This window comes from Sebastes umbrosus, chromosome 16, assembly GCF_015220745.1.
Source record: "Sebastes umbrosus isolate fSebUmb1 chromosome 16, fSebUmb1.pri, whole genome shotgun sequence".
Classification (NCBI taxonomy): Eukaryota; Metazoa; Chordata; class Actinopteri; order Perciformes; family Sebastidae; genus Sebastes; species Sebastes umbrosus.
Genome location: NC_051284.1, coordinates 29,462,204 through 29,484,332, shown reverse-complemented (window position 1 = coordinate 29,484,332; position 22,129 = coordinate 29,462,204). Strand labels below are relative to the sequence as shown.

Below are 22,129 nucleotides of genomic sequence, written 5' to 3'. Positions count from 1 at the left end.
TTCCCGTGTCTTGTGTAGTGACGGAGCTCTGCAGAGAGACACGTTATCGTCTCCCACCAAAACTCCGGTGTCTCCCTGCGGGCGCAGTCGGGAGACGATAACGTTTCTCGTCCTGCTTGAAAAGCCAACACTAGGATCAGCATTGATTCATGGAGAGACCTCCGTCTGGTCAGCTAACATTACTGCCAAGCAGCTGAAATATAGAGTGATATTGTGCTTTTAGCTGACGTGTGTCTCCTCACTGTTTTGAGCGATGCTCCTTCATGTCTGTGTAGAGCGAGCACAAGCGCGAGCCCGACGCTGACTTTCGTTGATTTAACAGCCACAGGTGTCGCTGTTAACAAGCATTTCTGAAAGTTACAAATAGTCCCTTTAAATTTAAAGAATTTTTGAAGCGAGAAAAATCCACTGTGTAGATTTCGAATATTGGCAGTTTTGCGAAAATTGATTGACGTTTCCGGAGTTCAGAAGCTCCACAAATTGGCTTAAGTTTGTTTAATTCGTACACTTATGACAACATTGTGAATTTGATCAGGTCATGCAAACAGCGTATTCCGTTTAGATATCCTGAATGGAGCATTTTCAGATTAAGACGTGATATGCTGATATTATTCAGGTTTTAGGAGCATTCTTTGGACACGCAGACGGCACATTCACAATATGCGTCTCTATTGGGGGTTTTACGGCAGTTTGCGACACACTGCCTCTTGGCTGTTTACGTCCAGCTGTGCGTTGGACACAAACCAACTAGCCGACAGTTTGTAGAGATGCACGCCCAGACACACCAAACCGCCATCAAAGAACTAGCGGTGACGAAGGCCGACCTTTGAGTCGCCTCACTACTTTTGATGAAACATGATGAAAGACTTGGATATCAACAGGACAACTACGTCATGGGGGCGTTTTACATTTATCGGCTGCATGTAAACAGGAATATTTGTGGAATATTCATTTTCATTAGCCATCTAAACAGGATTATTGTCTTGTTTGGAATAAGGGCAAAAACAGAATATTGTGCATTTAAACATTGTCAGTGATTTATACACATATATATATACACATATATAAACAAACAAACAGCATGGAAAACCTGTCCTAAACAAAGCCTCCAACTACAACAGACTTACAAAACTTTTTTCCTCACGCAGTCAAAGAAACACTCAAAGTATTCCCCAATCCTCATCCTCCTATCTGCTCTCTCTCTCACACACAAACACACACACTGTGACTCAACTAATCCTCTATACTCACACAAACACACACAGACCCGTGTATCTACACACACTCTCACATTACTCAGCGTCTGCTGCAGTCTGACAGCTCTGTGACTCCGCGGCTCCGTCGCTGAAACATCATCAGCGGTAACCAGCTGCTCCGACTCTCTGCTGTCGGCAGCCGGCCAGCCAGCAGCCGAGCATTCTGGGGTTTTATTCTGTCTCTTTCTACAAGTTGTTGTTGATGTGTTTCTATACTAGAGCTGTTGAGATAAAACTCCTGTGTCAGTGTGGGGTCCGGGGACACCCACAAAGCCCTCCGGGGGTCCCAGAAAAGAGACTATTTTCGTCCCACTTCCACAGTTTCAGTTCACTGAAATCTCTCTTAACCGTGTTTGTCTTATTGTCCACCTGCCAAAATCTAAACGAGAGAAGAAGAACACAAAGACTCCAAATGAATGATCATGTTGCTCTGTAACTGCTGGATGTGGAAATGTTTGCTAACAAGGTCAATGTTGTGTTCACAACTTGTTTGTGCTGCCCCCAAGCAGACAAAAAATATCTACAGACCGTCGTCAAGGCAGAAAAAAAAAACCTGCTGCCACCAGCAGAAGGTCCCATTAGGGACCATGTCTCCATCAACAAAAACAACATGTGATTTTAGGTTGAAACTCCGCCCTTGTGCCTCCTGAGGTCAACTTGCATCTTTCTCACCTGCTCAAATAAACAAACCATCAATCAATCAATCAATCATCTTCAACCGCTTATCCGGGGTCGGGTCTCGGGTAAAAGAAGCTCCAGCAGAGGACCCCAGACTTCCCTTTCCCGGGCCACATTAACCAGCTCTGACTGGGGGATCCCGAGGCGTTCCCAGGCCAGTGTGGAGATATAATCTCTCCACCTAGTCCTGGGTCTTCCCCGTGGCCTCCTCCCAGCTGGGCGTGCCTGGAACACCTCAGGGGGCATCCTTACTAGATGCCCGAACCACCTCAGCTGGCTCCTTTCAATGCAAAGGAGCAGCGGCTCTACTCCGAGTCCCTCACGGATGACTGAGCTTCTCACCCTATCTCTGAGGGAGACGCCAGCCACCCTCCTGAGGAAACCACCCAGCCCTCATGACCAGAGGTGAGAGTAGGAACGAAGATTGACCGGTAGATCGAGAGCTTTGCCTTCCGGCTCAGCTCTCTTTTCGTCACAATGGTGCAGTAAAGAGAAAGCAATACCGCCCCCCCCCCGCTGCTCCGATTCTCCGTCCAATCTCACGTTCCATAGTCCCCTCACTCGTGAACAAGACCCCGAGGTACTTGAACTCCTTCACTTGGGGTAAGGACTCATTCCCTACACGCTGCCAGACACTTACCCTAACAAACAAACTAACACTACAGAATAGAAATAAAACTGTTTTTGTTTTTTTTATGTAAAGATCCCTCTTCACCAGGGAGATTAAAGATCTTATTGAAAACATTTTTTGTAGAAAAATATGCAAAAATAATAATAATAATACGTCCACAGAGCTTTTTAAAAGTTGCAGAATAAAAGTAAAGCTTTTCCTAAGAAAGAAAAAAATCCTATGATTGTGAATTAATCATTTAAAAAAGTTTGGCGTGTCCAAAATCAATGTTTAGTTTAACTCTGTGGAAGATATCTGACCTTTGGTTCGTACTTCTAACAAGGTTTAGGAGTCAATAGTAAAACGACGTTGGTATCACGTGGTATCTCTGGGACGCTAAGTGTCTGGCAACGACTTGTTGTGAAGTAAATGCAGTGGAACGGTGGAAGGAGAAGGAGACATCTAGTGGCTGAACGTTATCAATAGCACCTCTAGGACATAACAGGCATAATGCTGTTTGGGTCCATCACCCTGCATCAGATCAGACTCATGAGAACATTTTACATTTAAACCCAGAAACACTTTGAATTATATTACAGTTTACTCACAGCAGTGAACAGATAAAAAGCTGCTGCTGAGACTTAAAAGGTTAATTCATGAGAGGAGCTCTTTGAACAAACAGGATAAAAAGGTAAAAGGCCTCTAAAAAAGCCTTTAATTACTCTGCAGACGAGGTTAAAAACACCAACGTGCTGCAACACAGCAGCTTTCTGAAGAGAACACTTGCACGCAATACAGAGTAAGTGATGATTAAAGATATATAAATGCACATGAACTAAGAACAAAAACAACTGATTAGTCGACTGATCATCTAAGAGGGTGCAGACAGAGTGAAGAGGAGCAAACAGAGGTTCATGTAGGCTGTAATGAAGACGTGTGGCGCCCTCTGCTGGTCACTCACCTCTCTGCACCGTCTGAGCTCTGGACTCCCTCCCAACACCGGTGAAGTGGTTGTCTCCAAATGTCGGGTTGACACCTCCAGCTGAGGACAAAAAAAAAAAAATCAGACGGACTCATATCAGGACGGGAACTACAAAAACTCTATTTTTACTTTTCTATCAAATCAGAATAACTTTATTTTAATACATTAAAACAAATCAAAACAAACGCAGAGTCATTTATCTACCGTTTTGTTAGAAGACCTTAAAAAAATGTCTGGCTTTAATATAAAAATGTGCATTAATTTCTCAGATTTTTCTTCCTAATGGGCCTTTAAAACCCCACATACGGAGGACGGAACCTGCCAAAAAATAAAAATAAATGAATGAATAAATAAATAAATGACAGGATAAATAAATAAATAAATATGTCATTAAATGGAGCAAAAATAATATTAGAAATAAATATAGCCATTAATTAATTGATAAAATGTGACAAATTAATATTTCAGTTTTAATTTGCTTCGTTATTTATATATCTTTGTATTAATTCCCTTATTCATGTACTCTTCTGTTTAAGAAATAAATCTTAGTATTACAATATAACTGCAACCAACGATAATTTTCAATCTTGATATAATTATATTAAAAAATAATTGCTTTTTTTTATTAAAACTGTGAGAACGTCCAAATAATAAAATGTATTAAAACTGTGAAAAAGTCCAAATAAAATGTATTAAAACAGTGAAAAAGTCCAAAAGAAATTTATTAAAACAGTGAAAAACTCAAAATAATTAAATGCATTAAAACTGTGAAAAAGTCCAAATAATAAAATATATTAAAACTGTGAAAAAGTCCAAATAAATTTTTTTATTAAAACTGTGAAAAAAATCTAAATAATAAAATGTATTAAAACTGTGGAAGAAGTCCAAATAAAAAATGTATTAAACTGTGAAAAAGTCTAAATAATAAAATGTATTAAAACTGTGAAAAGGTCCAAATAAAATGTATAAAAACTGTGAGAAAGTCCAAATAATAAAATGTATTAAAACTGTGAAAAAGACCAAATAATAAAATGTATTTTATTTTTGTTTGAGTCCACAATGTATTGTTTAAAACCCAAAATATTCTATTTACTATCAATTCAATCAACTAATCAATTGATCCACTAATTGTTTCAGCTCTGAATTGAAGTATTGATATATTATTTTTGTCAGAATGTAATAAAGATTGTTATTATTATCTCATAACTAAAGTATGAAGTATTGTGGTGTGATCCGACAGCACCCTCTAGTGGACATCCGGAGGAACTACAACACGTCTAACAGGAGTGTTGTTGAGCAGCACACTCAGCAGGACTGAGACGTCCTGCAGGCTGAAGGTCAAAGATAATCTGGAGGTAAATGTTACACACTGATAAGCAGCTGTGAAGCAACACACATTAACTCACAGAGCAGCGTTACATAAAGAGTCTAAACACCAAACACACACATCTGACCTCTTGCCCTCTGATGGTTCTCGCTTTTAGGTCTCAAAATCACAACATCAGTTATTTTACTTTTTTTAAACTTGTGTCTCTTCTTTACTGACTTGTTTGAGCGCATATCGCGTTAAATTAAACCGACACAAAAAAGAAAATTCAGGGTTTTAAAGAGGGATAAAATGTTTGAAGCATTCTCTGTGGCCATCTAGATAAATATTTATATTATTTTGAATTTAAAAAACAACCCAGGAAAACAATCAGAACAGCAGCGACTTTAAAAAGAAATCCCATCCAAAGAAACAAATTCCAGTAAAATATAAATAAAATCAATAAATCAATAAAAAGGTCACAAGTTGGCAGGTAACAGACTGAGTAGACAGTATCTGAATTTCTCTAGCCTGTTCTTAAATGTTGTCACTGCTGGTTAAATTAGAACTGATCAGTGGTGGAGGAAGTATTCAGATCCTTTAAGTAGTAAAAGTACTAATATCACACCGTAGAAATACTCTGTTATAAGTAAAAGTGTGTAAGTATGATCAGGAAAATGTACTTTAAGAATTAAAAGTAGAAAAATGTCCCCTGTGACTGTTATGATATTACATATTCTATCATTAGATTATTATTACTCATGCATTAATATAAAAGCAGGATTTTACTGCATCTAATGATTATTTTCATTATGGATTAATCTGCTGATTATTTTCTCCATTAATTGATTGTGTGTTTGGTTTGTAAATATTCTGAAAATATCCACAACAGTCTGAACCTCAACATTATTCAGTTTACGGTCAATTAAGACGAGAAAAAGCAGCAAATCTTCTCATTTGAGAAGCTGAAACTATGAAATGTTTCATGCATTTTTGCATGAAAATAACAACTGACTAATTGTTTAAGCTCAAATTTGATATACTGTTGGGTACTTTAATATTTTACAAAATAGTACATCATATTTTAAAGTTTTTCATATGTTTTTTTTATGCTAAATTTTCATTTGAGTAGTAACTAAAGCTGTCAGATAAATGTAGTGGAGTAAAAAGTACAATATTTCCCTCTGAGATGAAGTGGAGTATAACTATAGAAGTATAAAGTACCATGAAATAGAAAGTAAAGTACAGATACTACAGAAGAAAGCAAAAAAATCAGTTCTGTACAGGTGAGTTATTTCATCTCTCTCACCTTCAGAGGAGACGAACTGTCCCACAGCCGACGAGCCTCCGCCTCCCGTCTCCACGAACTCCACCTCGGACACGATGATGTTGTCCTCCAGCACGGAGCCGCAGGTCATGCAGACGGCATCGCCGCGGGCGTGGTCCACGTCGATGTCCGAGCTGCCGCAGTTCTTACACACCTTGGAACTCATGGCGTCACACGGCGAGCCTCAAAGCCTGATGGGAAAAGAAGAGAGAAATTAAAACCTTGGATTTAAATGACAAAAGTTAGATGTCATATGTTCTTTTAGTGTTTAATGGATTTTTATCAGTTCCAGTGGTGGAATGTAATTAAGTACATTTACTCAAGTACTGTACTTAATGTGAGGTACTTTACTTTAGTATTTCTATTTCATAACACTTCAGAGGGAATATGGTACTTTTTCCTGCATTATATTTATCTGATGACTTTAGTTATTTTATAAATGAAAATTTAACATAAAGAAACAAGATGAACTAGGGCTGCACGATTTAGAAAAAAATATCTAATTGCGATTATTTTTACTGATATTGAGATTTGCAATATAATTTGCGATATAAGCGGTGATCACTTTTACATCAGTATTCTTATTTTCACTGAAAAATCATACAGAAATTTATATAAATAAATAAATAAATACATTTAAAAATAAATATAAAAGAAAGTTAAATAAATAAATGCAAAAATTAATTTAAATAAGTTATACAAATGTATACATACATACATACATACATACATAAATAAATAAAGGGGGAAATGAATGGTGGTGCAAGGCAAAAGAAAAATTGTGCATGAATGAATAAATAAATAAACAAACACACATTTAAAAAGATGTTTAACATAAATGCGAAAATAAACAAGTAAATAACAAATAAATGCAAAAATAGCTAAATAAAAAATAAATGCAAAAATAAATAAATACATTAAAAGAATTATCAAAATAAATACAAATATTTAAAAATAAATATTAAATAAATAAATAAATGCAAAAATACATGAACAAATAAAAAAAATAAATGCAAGGAAAAACATGCATAAATAAATAACAAATAAATGCAAAAATAGATAAGCAAACAATAAATGCAAATATAAATAAATAAAATAAAAAACATTTATAAAAATAAATACATAATTAAATACACATATTTAAAATAAATACAAAAATAAATAACTTTTAAAAACTATAAAAAGAAATAAATAAAGAAATAAAGGGGGGGGGGGGTCGTGCTTTAATAAATAAACACACATTTACAAATAAATAAAACATCAATGCAAAAATAGATGAATAAAAAAATTAATGCTAAAAAATAAATAAATACATTTTATAAAATTTAAATATAATACATAAATAAATAAAGTTGAAAATTAAACAGAAGAGTAAATAAATATGGGAATTAATACAAGGTTAAATAAATAAAGATTTATGAAGATGTATCTATTTATGTCACATTTTATCAATTGATTAATGGCTACATTTATTTTTAATATTATTTTTGCTACATATTAATTAGTTATTTTGTCATGTTGTGTCCTCCATATGAGAGTAGTTCTTCCAGCACAGTGTGAATCACATGCAGTGATTCTGCAGAACTTGCCCAGCTGCTCTGCTCCATTAGCCGGCTAGCTACGTGGCACTGCAGCCGGCCGGCTAGCTCAGAGGTTTCTCTCCAGCTAGCAGCTCAACGACTCATTCAGTTCACACTTTAACTCACATGAACATGATGGAATGATGGAATGAACGAGCAGCCTCTCAGGTCATTAAACACATCATGAGAGTGTCGGTGTACATACCTTCACAGGTGAACAGGAACCGTCTGCAGACACGCTGGGACGCGTGTCAACCTCCTCACAACAAGTGTTTCCTACTATAAAGCTGATTGTTTTCAGTGTTTCTCAATGCCTGTAACACTTAACGCATTGTAACGGTGATCATTAGAGAGCAGACAGCAACGTAACAGCGCAGAGGTTCACTAAATGCTGTAATATCGCTGCAATCCTCAACACAACACACCCAACATGTGCGTTTGATGCTGGACACACGGACGAGACCAACTCGGACCGGAGGGGTGGCAAGGTGGCAAGACGTTGTTTAATTTAAATAGAAATACTAACCGTGGGTCAGTTTCTAGAAATGTGAGGTACAAGTATTTTTTAGTGTTAGGTTGGGTGTTATAAAAATATAAAATTAGCAAATATGTTGACATATAAAGAGTTAACACCGGCAATAGAAACCCCTACTTCTGGAATGGCACTTCTTATGTCCCTGCTTTTAAATGGACAGTTAAGTTTAATGGATGTGGGGAATAAAATAAAACAAATTAAATAAATAAATTAAATTAAATAAATAAAAAATGTATAAAGTAAAGTAGTTATAAAATATTTTTTTGTACTTTACCTTTTCCCTTTTCGGCTACTTTAAACTTCAAATTTAAAAAAAATTCAAAGGTTTATTTTAAGTTAATTTGAGGCTTCAGCAAAGTGAGTTAATCAAATCAAGCTGGTATGTTCCAAAGTTATGGTGTTTTTGGTATGAAATTCCCTCTTGGTGTTTCCCTGTTAAATAAAATAAAAATATTTATTAATAAAATATTTTAAAAGTAAAGTATTTATAAAATAAATGTTGAGGTACTTGTACTTAGTTTACTTACTTTAAACTTCTGACAAAATTCAAAGGTTTATTTGAAGTTAATTTGAGGCTTCAGCAGTGTGAGTTAGTCAAATCAAGTTTCTCAGGAAGCTGCAGCTTCTGAATCATAGATTTTTATACCAGACGATGTTTCCCTTCTGTTTATCTGTTAATGGATGAATCCTCTTTTCAAAAACACACAACCGACTCCACAAATGCATGAATACTTGATTTATTCAACAGAATAATAATAATACAACAAAAGACTTGAAATCTTCACAGATGATCCAACAGTATGAAAATATATATTCATGTCAGGATAGGATCTATCTGCTATTTATAGAAAACAATGTATTCAAGCTGATTTTGTTGCTGCTAATCACTCGCGTCGTATCCAGTTAGGACACGGTGTTACAGTTGTTTAATTTTAAAATGACTTCATCAGAAGAACCCCTCAGTCTGCTCCGTCCTCTCTGTGCTGAGAGTCTAGAGACGACATCCAGAGCAACCACACACAACCTTCCTCCCTCTCTGTTCTGAAAAAAGCCTCGTACCAAACAGCATTTTAATTATTAGGTGAGCAGCATATAAAATGTATTATATAATGTTATAAATGTTACAGGTGAATAATGCAATTTTCATTGGGTATCAGTGACTCTAAAAGGTAAAAGGCCAACAAGTTCAAAGGTCAACAAGTTCAAATCTGGAACCACAGCAGCTTAAAGTTTAGTATAAGTAACGTAAAAAAAGTTTTGACCGAAAAGGTGTAGGCTGAAGCTTATTATACCTACCGTTTTTACTTAGCATATTCTAATATGCACCTCATTTACTACTTAGTTTAGGCTATACAAAAACAAAACAAAACAGAAACAATAACAGAGTCATGTTCAGCTCTCCAGTACGTGGATGTAATGAATAATGATACCATTGAAAACACTGAACTTCTGTAGCTGAGGGATTAAAACATTGTTTTATGAATTAATGAATATCTAAGCCGTTTATATCTCAGCATAACAATAGAATTATTAGTGTTTAAATAGTTTTTTTTTTTGTTTACCCATAGAACCCATTTCATTCACATATCTGGAGGTCAGAGGTCAAGTTTGGAGCATTATTTATCCTCCTTCACTACAAGCTAGTGTGACATGGCTGGTACCAATGGACTCATTAGGTTTTCTAGTTTCATATGATGCCAGTCTTCATTCTAGCTTTAAAACTGAGCACGCCACAATCTCAGAGAGATCGGTTGCGTTAATGCGTTAAAGAAATTAGTGGCATTAAAGTGTTATTTAACCTTCTTCACGATGAGCTGGCATTACGTGGTTGCTACTGATGGATTCTTTCGGTTTTCTAGTTTCAGCAACCTAAAAATTGCAAGTTGCTTTAGTACGTTAAAGAAATTAGCAGCGTTAAAACAAATTTGCGTTCACTTTGACAGCCCTTATTTAAAGAGAACTTTTCTTAAGAATAGCGACGTAGGATGATGAGTGGAAGCAGCAGCAGGCACGATGCGGCAAACAGGCCAGCAGAAGTCGCTGATGAAAGGTGGTTCAAAAAAGTTTCCGTCCCACTTCCGACATGCGTCTCCTGGATCACCATGTCTCTTGTCCTGTTACAAACACAGCACATTATTTAAAATGCAGACAGTGGGTACAAAGATCTAAGCTGCAAATGTGGGTGGGCAATATGGATAAACATGTCTATCATTGTGTATGTAAATTTAAATCACAGTAATATATGTTGTGAATTTGTCAGTTTTATGTAAACTAATTTGAGAAATACTTTATAAATAAAATAACAAGTAGGGACAATGTACTAATGTCACAATTTCCTATAAATAAATAGTCCTGAGTCCCATAATAGCTACAACACACAACTGGCCTCATGCAAGAACATCTTCATATTCTTATCTTAACTTTCTCATACTTCTTTTTGTACTGTGGGCTTCTACGACTGTGCCACATCAGATTCAGCAAACGCTCCTAACTTCAGATAACCATATAAATGACCCGCGTAAACATGATGAATGCCACCTGTGCATAAATGAACGTTTGTTCATGGGAATTATGAAATAACTCGCACCAATGATACCATATAAGGCTACACATCCTACTTCATTCATCTGTCTCTGCCAATATATCAGAGATATATTGGCAGAGACAGATGGCGTGTATGACACGCCATCCCAAAAGTAACGAAAGAGAGGTACCTCATGCGTCAGTTTCCGATGCCGAGGGGCACTGATCAAGCGGTGGTATTTGTTGGGAGTGAGAATATGTTGCAGGAGCAACGAAAGTCAGACGGCGGCTGGCGGTACCACAGTTTTGTACTCACAAGTGTGTCGGAGAACTACGTTGGCCTTCAGGTAACATAAAAACTTGAAAGTCTCTCTCTAGAGCCAGAGTTTGGTTTGTCCGTTCGGGGCTACTGTAGAAACATGGAGGACTCCGTAAAGAGGACCCGCTCTCTATGTAGATATGAAGGGTTCATTCTAAGCTAACGAAAACACAACGATTCTTAGTTTCAGGCGATTATAAACTAAAGAAAACATAGTTATGAATATTAAATTCCATTTCTGCAAATATATCCACTGAAATGTTACATACTGGTCCTTTAATGAATGTAACTATGCTGTTATGTTCACAGCTTCATCAGTGTATATTCAAAAGGTGTGTGAAAGAATGTTTATGAGGTTAACAGATTAGACTCACGGAGGGTCTGGAGACTGGACCGAACCACCATCATCTGCCTCTGGATCCATGGACGGCCTGCAGCAAGTGATAGTTACTGTTACTTCATCAGTATGAAAATAAACATTAAAAACAACTTGATTTCCAACATGATAACAGGGTGTGGAATAAAGCAGAAGAGGTTCTACATGTGATGTGTGACTGTACAAAATGTTCATAATGAGGAAACATTTTAATATCAGTAAAAACTTACTTCTGGTTAGGAGAGGGGGGCTTTCTTTGAAATTTACAATGAGACCACATGATTAAGTTTTCTGAACAAACACAGAACCTAGACTTTTTCTAAAGGGACCAATTTTGCGCCCATTTCTATGCAAATATGTGTAATTATCACAGGAGCACCGAGACGCTGTTGGCTAAGCAGAACAGTTCCGGGTGTATTTCTTATTTGTGCAGGTTTAGCAGACTCAGAACAGGTGTGTCCTCAACTCAAGTATTTAATCAGTTAAATAATAGTTATAATATATAATAACCTTATTTACCTAACCTATTATTATTTACCTAACCCAACTGTGTGTGTGCAAAATGTTCATGAATGCAGTTACATTTTAATGTTAATAAAAACTTACATGTGAGAGGATCCTTCTGTGAAATCAATTGGACTGGTTGACCTTACACGGCGCCTCATGAAGCTGTCCGAACTCAGTCTAGTAGACAAGAGAGAAAGACCACCAGGGTGGGAGATTAGATTATCAAACATCCACTGCTGGAAACACAGAAACTACCAAGTAGGAATCAGAAAATTTCAGTCAAAGTAGATTCTGTTCCCACTCAATGATTTCTACAATCTTTTTAAAGTAGTTCCCACTTTAACTCCATCATGTGGGATCATTCTAGGACAATATGAGTATTATAAGGATGTAAAGGCCCAAACATTCACAGCTGTTCTGGTCTACAAGAAAAGGAAGATGATTTTACTGACTTTAGTGTCTGTCAGCGACAGAAAAGATGAATGTAACCATGCTGGAAAGGTTTTAATGATGTTCACAGCTTCATCAGGATATATTCAAAAAGAGTGTGAAAGAATGTTTATGAGGTTAAGAGATTAAACTCACCCATCGTCTGCAGACTGGACCGAACCACCATCAGTTGTCACAACGTCCTCCTCCTCCTCCTCCTCCTCCTCCTCCTCCTCCTCCTCCTCCTTCTCCTCATCCTCAGGTAATGCAGAGCTGTGGATTGTTTTATGGATGTTTTAGGTTGTTTTATAATTTTATTCTCAGGTATTGTCTTATTTATTGTAGTATTTATCAACTGTACTATTTATAGATTTTAAGGGCTGAGAGAGAGCCAGGGTAAAATGCATTTCATTGCATTTCAATGTACACTGTACTTTTAAATGCATAAGACAAGTAAACTTGAAACTCCTTCTCCTCTGAGGAAGAATCAAAGTCCGGCCTGCAGCAAGTGATAGTTACTGTTACTTCATCAGTATGAAAATAAACATTAAAACCAACTTGATTTCAAACATGATAACAGGGTGTGGAATAAAGCAGAAGAGGTTCTACATGTGATGTGTGACTGTACAAAATGTTCATAATGAGGCATTATGAACATTTTAATGTCAGTAAAAACTTACTTCTGGTTAGGAGAGGGGCGGCTTTCTTCACAGTTTATACGCCGACCTTGTGAGTTGGTCGAGAAAGGACGCTGACTTTCACATGAGTCTCTTGAAGAAAGATAATCAAACACACGACCCTGTATTCATGTCATTTTTGTCTCTAACAGTCTTGCAGAGGAACATGATTTTTTTACAGATTATATTACAGGATATAGTGACAGTTTGGGCAATCATGACAAAAAGTTATTTTTTATTAAAGTTGCCAACTGTAGTTTTAACCAAGTATGTTATTTAACCTTAACCGTGTCAATCAATGCAGTTACATTTTAATGTTAATTAAAGCTTACTCGACAGGGAAATTAATGAGTCGACCACTTGACATATCACTCTTGATGGACACACCGGAGTCAGGGGACGTTCCGCTGGTAGAGGATCTAGTAGACAAGAGAGAAAGACCACCAGGGTGGGAGATTAGATTATTAGACATCCAGACACAGAAACTACCAAGTAGGCATCAGAAAATTTAAATAAAAGTTGGGTTTTTTTCCCCACTCAATGATTTCTAAACTCGTAAAAAGAAGTTTGGAAATTAGTGTTTGGTGGATTATTTCTCTGTTGTTACAATGCTAATGGTCATTGTATTTTACATCGTTGGAAAGCCTGTTTATTTATCTTCACAATGTTGTCCAACTTGTAAGGATCATGCATTTGTGGGATGAGCAGCACAGCTGATAATGTGGGTAGCGCCCAAGAAAAATTTGCCAAAATTCTCTGCCGATGCTAAACAGCATGCTGGTTGAGGAATGGAACGCCATCCCACAGCAACGTGTGACCAGGTTGGTGACCAGCATGAGGAGGAGGTGCCAGGCTGTTGTGGCTGCGTATGGATCTTCCACCGCTACTGAGGCTCCTGACGGTTTTTCAATGATGTAAAATACAATGCCAATTAGCAACAGAGAAATAATCCACCAAACACAAGTTTAACAACTTTTTTTCTGAGTTTACAATCTTTTTAAAGTAGTTCCCACTTTAACTCCGTCATGTGGGATCATTCTAGGACAATATGAGTATTATAAGGATGTAAAGGCCCAAACATTCACAGCTGTTCTGGTCTACAAGAAAAGGAAGATGATTTTACTGACTTTAGTGTCTGTCAGCGACAGAAAAGATGAATGTAACCATGCTGGAAAGGTTTTAATGATGTTCACAGCTTCATCAGGATATATTCAAAAAGAGTGTGAAAGAATGTTTATGAGGTTAACAGATTAGACTCACGGATCGTCCGCAGACTGGACCGAACCACCATCATCTGCCTCAGAGTCCATGTATGGATCTTCTGGCCTGCAGCAAGTGATAGTTACTGTTACTTCATCAGTATGAAAATAAACATTAAATACAACTTGATTTCAAACATGATAACAGGGTGTGGAATAAAGCAGAAGAGGTTCTACATGTGATGTGTGACTGTACAAAATGTTCTTAATGAGGCAACATTTTAATGTCAGTAAAAGTTTACTTCTTTTTAATATAGGGGCGGCTTTCTTCACAATTTACAATGCGACCACATGAATAAGTTTTCTGAACCGACAGAACCTACCAAGGGACCAATGAATGAAGAATGAATGGGTTCAACAACATGCAAAAAGACATATTTAGTAACTATGATGTGACATTTGTCACACATTGATAATAATGATCTTTCTGTCTGCACCGCAGATGGCTGTAGGGACCCACCATTACTGGTGGCAAAGACAATGCACTACGCTTCTCAGGATCCTTGAGTCATGCAGCCATTGGCTGTGGACTCAGCTCAGTAGCCATTGGCTACTGTAGCATTCACACATAGGTGTGAAATTCACCCAGGACAAAACCAGAGGAATGTCTTTGTTCCCCCTCTTTCTGCTCTTTCTTCACATTCTCCTCACCCAGATGGCCTGCTGGAGGTGAACTGCTGCTCTCCCTACCTAAGCTCTCTGATCTATGGCCTGTTAGGAAACAGACATAGCAACACAAGGAACTTCTGAGGCACAAGACGCGAGAGCCTGCCTTTTTACCAACTAACTTCAAGCAACAACCGCAAGGAAGTTAACACCAAGCTATCAAGCTGCTGGGAAGAAGTATTGGAGCGATCAGCTTCCTCAAATCTGCACAACCGGATTTGAGCACAGCAAAGACAACATCTTTGACTTGTGTAATGGCAATTTTCATATCTGCAGTTTAACACTGTACCTTTAGACAATCTCAGGGCCTCACATGTTCAACTTCGTCACCATAGGACAGTGACCTGACATTTTAGATCTCTGTAACTGCAAACAACAGATTGCTGAAATACTTGTTATGTCTTGTGATGCTCTGTTGTCTGCTGTGTGCTGACGCATTGATACACTTTCTATCCTTCTCTTCTTTTCTTCTTTGCACTTATCTTCATGTTATGCTTTAAATGTATAAATACTGACTACTCTTTGTATTCGGGGCTCACTTGCCACAGTCCACAACAGGTGGCTGTGCTCGTGAGTCCATCTGCAGTCCATCTGCAGATGCTTTAGTTATTAATGTATGCCTTTTTATTAAATTCACTGAAAGACAAGTTGTTACGTTGGTTTGTGTCTTGTTTTAACAGAAACTGCCACCACAATTGGAACCACAACTTCAACACATGGAATTACAAACCCTTTTCTTCCATGTATCGGTAACGTACTGGGCTTACCTTAGCTGTAGCAATTACACATGTCTGAGCAAGACTGTTCAACTTTGATTTCTAGAATGTACCTGTATTGATATGATTAATGTTATTCATTGAGTTTGACGGTTGTGATATTATTTGTAGTTATGATATTCGGGTAGCTGGCTTCGCCACATCTGATGTGTTTAGTTTATGCTTCACATAGACAAGGTCTTGCATGCAAACTAACCATCTTTTCTAACCCACTGCATTATCTAACACACATTAAGATCACATACAGAAACTGTGAACTAGTTAAACATAAACATACAGCTTCAGATAATCTTAAACCCCACATCACACCCTCTCTCTGTCCTTCCTGAGCACATGTGTTCCAAAGAACAAAGAGGCCATGTGGTAACATGTTGGCGGCCATCTTTGATTCCACCATCTTTGTAGTTTTACAGTGCTCGCCCCTTTTGTCTGTAGGCAGACATCTTGAGACAAGAAGCCATCTTGTCTCTCTCCCTCTCTCTCTCTCTCTCTCTCTCTCTCTCTCTCTCACATGCTCACACACTGTGTTTGGTTTGTTTAGTTTAGTTATTTAGTTAGATTAATATTGTGTTTTAAACCTTTATTATCTTGTAAATAAATGTTTGTGGAATATACACGCTGGTCTCTTTAATGTTGCACAAGAGTGAATAATGCCAACCTCTGCTATGTCAAGAACTCCGATATCCTTCAACCTTTACTATCTATTTTGGTTATAGTTATTAATTTAATTATTAATCAACGTTCCAAATTGATAGTTTAGTATATTTAATGAGACTATATTAACGTTTTGGTTATTAGTCCCTGATTCCAGGGTGGTGCCCCGTTTATTATTAATGTTTATTGATAATCTTTATTAATAATAATAATTATATTATTATTTATTAATTAATTTGCTAATAACCAAACCTGTTACTGCCAAATCCCTACATGGCTAAAATTAGTATTGGTAGCCTCTTGGATGAAACTAGTTGTACAGATCTGCAGCTATGTAATATAATCTTATAACACTAGATTTCATTTATTCTGTTTTTTCTTTTTGTCTTATTTGTGCAGGTTTAGCGGCTACAAAAGCTGCACAATCCTGTTGTGAATTCACCCCTTAGTGTTTTAGTAACAAACCTGGTGGCTGCATCTGAACACTGATATTTCACCTTTCACAACCCAGATAAGACTTAGAACAGGTGTGTCCTCAACTCAAGTATTTAATCAGTTAATAAATAGTTATAATATATAATAACCTTATTTACCTAACCTATTATTATTTACCTAACCCAACTGTGTGTGCAAAATGTTCATGAATGCTGTTACATTTTAATGTTAATAAAAACTTACATGCCAGAGGATCCTTCTTTGAAATCAGGAATGGACCTTTTTGACCACTGCCAGGGCATCATCGTGAAGCTTTCTGTACTCCTTTGTCTGGACAAGAGAGAAAGACCACCAGGGTGGGAGATTAGATGATCCATCATCCACTGCTGGATACACAGAAACTACCAAGTAGGCATCAGAGAATAAACATTCAAAGCAAAAGCAGCAGGATTTCAGTGTGGAATAAAGCAAAAGAGGTTATGTAATGATTATTGTGATAAGCAAACATCATAATCTAAACTCTGTAGGACGCCATGCCACACAGAAATAAAACAACTGAACCTTATCAGGGACGGATGGGCAATCAGCTTTGACAGGGGGGGCATTTTTTCACCTTATCTAGCCTTTATTAAGTGTATATTTAACATGATCATGTTTCATGAAAGAAATAAACTGTCAGAGAGGTCTATACATACTGTCACTTATGCGCACAGACTATATAGATATATCTCAGTATCGGAGAATTTCAGTAAAAGTTGACTCTTTAAAGTAGCCCAGTCACTCCTCACTTTAACATGCATTATTATTATTGTTAGATTATTATAAGAGTAATTATACATTAGGACTGAGACAAGTTATCAATGACTAATCACATTGATCTGACAGTACAGTTACATCAAGTCAACTTCAGGATCTGCAGGTTTCAGATCCTCTAACTGAAGAACTTGCTGCATGTGACAACATGTTCATCTCTCAGTACTTTCATTATCTTATAGTCTTAAAGTGGAGAAATGGAGTTTCTGCTTTTTCTCACTCAGTGAAATGACTAAATAGTAGATTGATTGTTTGCTTTGTTTCTCAGACTACCGATATAAAGAAGAAGAAAACAGTAACACGTCACATTTGACTCCTAATAAAATAATCAGATGCAGGTTCTACTCCATATTACCGATGCTGAATGGATGTTGATCATAGTGTTGAATTAAAACCAAATAACATAAATGAGACTTGTTCATCTGGTTTATTAGACTATTTTAAGAAAAAGAAAACAGTGGGCCTACATAAAGCGCTGCACTGTTACCCTTATTAAAAATAATAAAATAAAAAACCTTTTCTGACCAGTTTTCTGTTTATTTTTTTTTGTTCGGAATTAAATGTAATAATTGACTAAACTGATGTTACACAGACTCTGGAGATAAGATTAATAAAGTAATAAAGTAGTTACGATACCTTTTAGATGGTGGGAAAAAACTGCGTCACAAGGCTACTGACTGAAGAGAAAACAAGTGAAAACAAGCAGGAGTTTACCTGCTGGAGCCCATCCCTCCCTCCCACAGACAGAGAGAGAGAGAGAGAGAGAGAGAATTTGAATTTTAACAATACTTTATTAAAAATTCAAGATATAACAAAAACCACAACATCCAGAGCAACCACACGCAACCTTCCTCCCTCTCTGTTCTGAAAACAGCCTCAAACAGCATTTTAATTATTAGGTGAGCAGCGTATAAATGTTACAGGTGAATAATGTAGTTTTCTTTGGGTATCAATGGCACTAAAAGGTAAACGGCCAACAAGCTTAAAGGTCAACAAGCTCAAAGCAGGAACCACAGCAGGTTAAAACAAGCTCAGCATAACAATAGAAACTATTGTTGATTAAATGGATTTGCTTTTTTTAAAGAGAACTTTTCTTAAAGGTATAATATGCAACATTTGTTGGCCCCGTTCTCATCCGTCAAATACGGCCACAAAGCATCTAAAGGTGGACTTGTGCCCATTGATGTGTAGCCTAATGCTTGTGTCTTGGTATCAGAAGCTGAGGGACGTGACAAAGCGGTGGTATTTGACCACCTGAACGGGCTGCACACCCTGCACGCCGTTATTGGCTGGAGGTTACACCCCCACGTGGGGCCAGACGACCAGACCCTTACCAATAGAAGTTTAGTGTGCTATTAGTATACTTATTTTAAACTTCAGTTTATTTTTAATATACTTATCAGAGATATACTTAAGTATACTTGGCTTATACAGACAAGTATACAGTAAAGTCTAAGTATACTTGGCTTATACTTATACTTAATCTTTTGATTGAGATAAGAAAAGTATAATTAAGTATTCTTGCCTTATACAGAAAGGTATACTTGGCTTGTAAGTATATAACTATTAAACTAACAGTATACCTATTCACTTGTAGTATAGTTCAGAGTATAGTTGCAGTACAAAATACAACTTAGATGTAAACTAGTTGTGTACTCAAAGCTGAATGTTCTTACACTTAAAGTATCCTTTTATAACTAAAAAGCCAATTTAGTCCCAATAAGTATTGAATTAGTAAACTTACAAGTATACTACATTGATATTAGTATACTTACTAAATAAAGTATACTTCATGAAATAATCTTGAAGTATAGTACTTGTTCATAAGGGGAAGCGTCCCGAGTAAAGCAAAATAAGAAGGATAGAGGAAATACGGGCAGAAGGCTGCAGGGTCTCTGCAGAAACAGACAACACCACACACTTCTAGTGGGACATAAGTGATGATTGAGAGGGATTATTTTTGTATCAGTCAATACATTGTTTTTTAGGAAATTAGAAATGCAGCTACTGCTGCTGCACCTCGTCCTGCTGCTGATGCTGATGCTGCTACTGCTGCTGCTCCCTGTCCCACAGCTTGTTCTGCTTCTGCCGCTTCTGCCGCAGCTCCTGCTTCCGCTCCTGCTTCCGCTCCTGCTGCCGCAGCTTCGGCCCCAGCTTCTTTTGCTGGTCCAAACTGATGCTGGTGGGAGATTAGATTATTAAACATCCACTGCTGGAAACACAGAAACTACCAAGTAGGCATCAGAGAAGTTCAGTAAAAGTAGATTCTGTTCCCACTCAATGATTTCTATAATCTTTTTAAAGTAGTTCCCACTTTAACTCCGTCATGTTGGATCATTCTAGGACAATATGAGTATTATAAGGATGTAAAGGCCCAAACATTCACAGCTGTTCTGGTCTACAAGAAAAGGAAGTTGATTTTACTGACTTTAGTGTCTGTCAGTGACAGAAAAGATGAATGTAACCATGCTGGAAAGGTTTTAATGATGTTCACAGCTTCATCAGGATATATTCAAAAAGAGTGTGAAAGAATGTTTATGAGGTTAACAGATTAGACTCACAGATAGTCTGCAGCCTGGACCGAAACAACATCTGGCTCACAGTCCTCCTCCTTCTTCTCCTCCTTCTCCTTCTCCTTCTTCTCCTTCTTCTTCTCCTTCTTCTTCTCCTCTGAGGAAGAATTACAGTCCCACCTGCAGCAAGTGATAGTTACTGTTACTTCATCAGTATGAAAATAAACATTAAATACAACTTGATTTCAAACATGATAACAGGGTGTGGAATAAAGCAGAAGAGGTTCTACATGTGATGTGTGACTGTACAAAATGTTCTTAATGAGGCAACATTTTAATGTCAGTAAAAGTTTACTTCTTTTTAATATAGGGGCGGCTTTCTTCACAATTTACAATGCGACCACATGAATAAGTTTTCTGAACCGACAGAACCTACCAAGGGACCAATGAATGAAGAATGAATGGGTTCAACAACATGCAAAAAGACATATTTAGTAACTATGATGTGACATTTGTCACACATTGATAATAATGATCTTTCTGTCTGCACCGCAGATGGCTGTAGGGACCCACCATTACTGGTGGCAAAGACAATGCACTACGCTTCTCAGGATCCTTGAGTCATGCAGCCATTGGCTGTGGACTCAGCTCAGTAGCCATTGGCTACTGTAGCATTCACACATAGGTGTGAAATTCACCCAGGACAAAACCAGAGGAATGTCTTTGTTCCCCCTCTTTCTGCTCTTTCTTCACTCAGAACAGGTGTGTCCTCAACTCAAGTATTTAATCACTTAATAAATAGCTATAATATATAATAGTGCCTCCTCATGAAGCTTTCTGTACTCAGTCTAGTAGACAAGAGAGAAAGACCACCAGGGTGGGAGATTAGATTATCAAACATCCACTGCTGGAAACACAGAAACTACCAAGTAGGCATCAGAGAAGTTAAGTAAAAGTAGATTCTGTTCCCACTCAATGATTTCTACAATCTTTTTAAAGTACTTCCCACTTTAACTCCATCATGTGGGATCATTCTAGGACAATATGAGTATTATAAGGATGTAAAGGCCCAAACATTCACAGCTGTTCTGGTCTACAAGAAAAGGAAGATGATTTTACTGACTTTAGTGTCTGTCAGCGACAGAAAAGATGAATGTAACCATGCTGGAAAGGTTTTAATGATGTTCACAGCTTCATCAGGATATATTCAAAAAGAGTGTGAAAGAATGTTTATGAGGTTAACAGATTAGACTCACTGATCGTCTGGAAACTGGACCGAACCACCATCATCTGCCTCAAAGTCCTCCTCCTCCTCTGAGGAAGAATTACAGTCCCACCTGCAGCAAGTGATAGTTACTGTTACTTCATCAGTATGAAAATAAACATTAAACCAACTTGATTTCAAACATGATAACAGGGTGTGGAATAAAGCAGAAGAGGTTCTACATGTGATGTGTGACTGTACAAAATGAAATGAAAATGATGCTACTTTCTGTGAACAGTCCCGTCTCACACACCTGACTGTCATCACCTGAGGAGTTTACCTATATACACTTCCTACATTAATGCTCCACCCTGTGGTCAATGTCAGAACTGCATGTCACTTTGTGTTGAAGGAAGGATCAAATAAAACAAACTACATTATGGCTCCAACAATCACTTTGTTAACAGATATTTAAGATATCTGGTAGAGTAACAGTGTCCTTCTGATAATAAACTCTCTGTTATTCATGTGATCATAAGAAAAACACACTTTACCTACAAGACACTTACATGGATCTGTCAAAGGGACACACTGGAGCAAAGAGCTGGAATATCTTCTACTACATTTTTTGGAGTTTTAACAATTTGGTATGTTAATAAAATGTTTTTAAACCAGTTGTCAAAAATGTGTCTATGCGTCTGTGT

At 37.2% G+C, this 22,129-nt stretch overlaps 2 protein-coding genes and 1 long non-coding RNA gene across 3 annotated transcripts in view; 1 reads left to right on the top strand and 2 right to left on the bottom strand.

The window, feature by feature from the left end:
- The window catches only part of LOC119474766 (transcription factor IIIB 90 kDa subunit-like), a 123,488-nt gene extending 115,243 nt beyond the window's left edge, over positions 1 to 8,245 (bottom strand). Inside the window, exons 1-3 of the mRNA XM_037747029.1 lie at positions 7,945 to 8,245; positions 6,142 to 6,350; positions 3,506 to 3,586 (exon numbers count right to left, since the gene is read on the bottom strand). Of these exons, the coding sequence (XP_037602957.1) occupies positions 3,506 to 3,586; positions 6,142 to 6,325 (265 nt within the window). The 5' untranslated portion in view covers positions 6,326 to 6,350; positions 7,945 to 8,245. The remainder of the gene's footprint in view (positions 1 to 3,505; positions 3,587 to 6,141; positions 6,351 to 7,944) is intronic.
- Positions 8,246 to 9,213: 968 nt separating this feature from the next.
- Positions 9,214 to 22,129, top strand: part of LOC119474792 — a 29,305-nt gene continuing 16,389 nt past the window's right edge. The window contains exons 1-2 of the long non-coding RNA XR_005203652.1: positions 9,214 to 9,355; positions 18,608 to 18,696. This is a non-coding gene — a long non-coding RNA (uncharacterized LOC119474792). The remainder of the gene's footprint in view (positions 9,356 to 18,607; positions 18,697 to 22,129) is intronic.
- LOC119474775 (nucleolar and coiled-body phosphoprotein 1-like) overlaps positions 11,897 to 22,129 on the bottom strand; it is a 111,290-nt gene continuing 101,057 nt past the window's right edge. The window contains exons 12-16 of the mRNA XM_037747056.1: positions 14,366 to 14,431; positions 13,438 to 13,524; positions 13,109 to 13,198; positions 12,585 to 12,701; positions 11,897 to 12,176 (exon numbers count right to left, since the gene is read on the bottom strand). Coding sequence (XP_037602984.1) covers positions 12,095 to 12,176; positions 12,585 to 12,701; positions 13,109 to 13,198; positions 13,438 to 13,524; positions 14,366 to 14,431 — 442 coding nt within the window. The 3' untranslated portion in view covers positions 11,897 to 12,094. The remainder of the gene's footprint in view (positions 12,177 to 12,584; positions 12,702 to 13,108; positions 13,199 to 13,437; positions 13,525 to 14,365; positions 14,432 to 22,129) is intronic.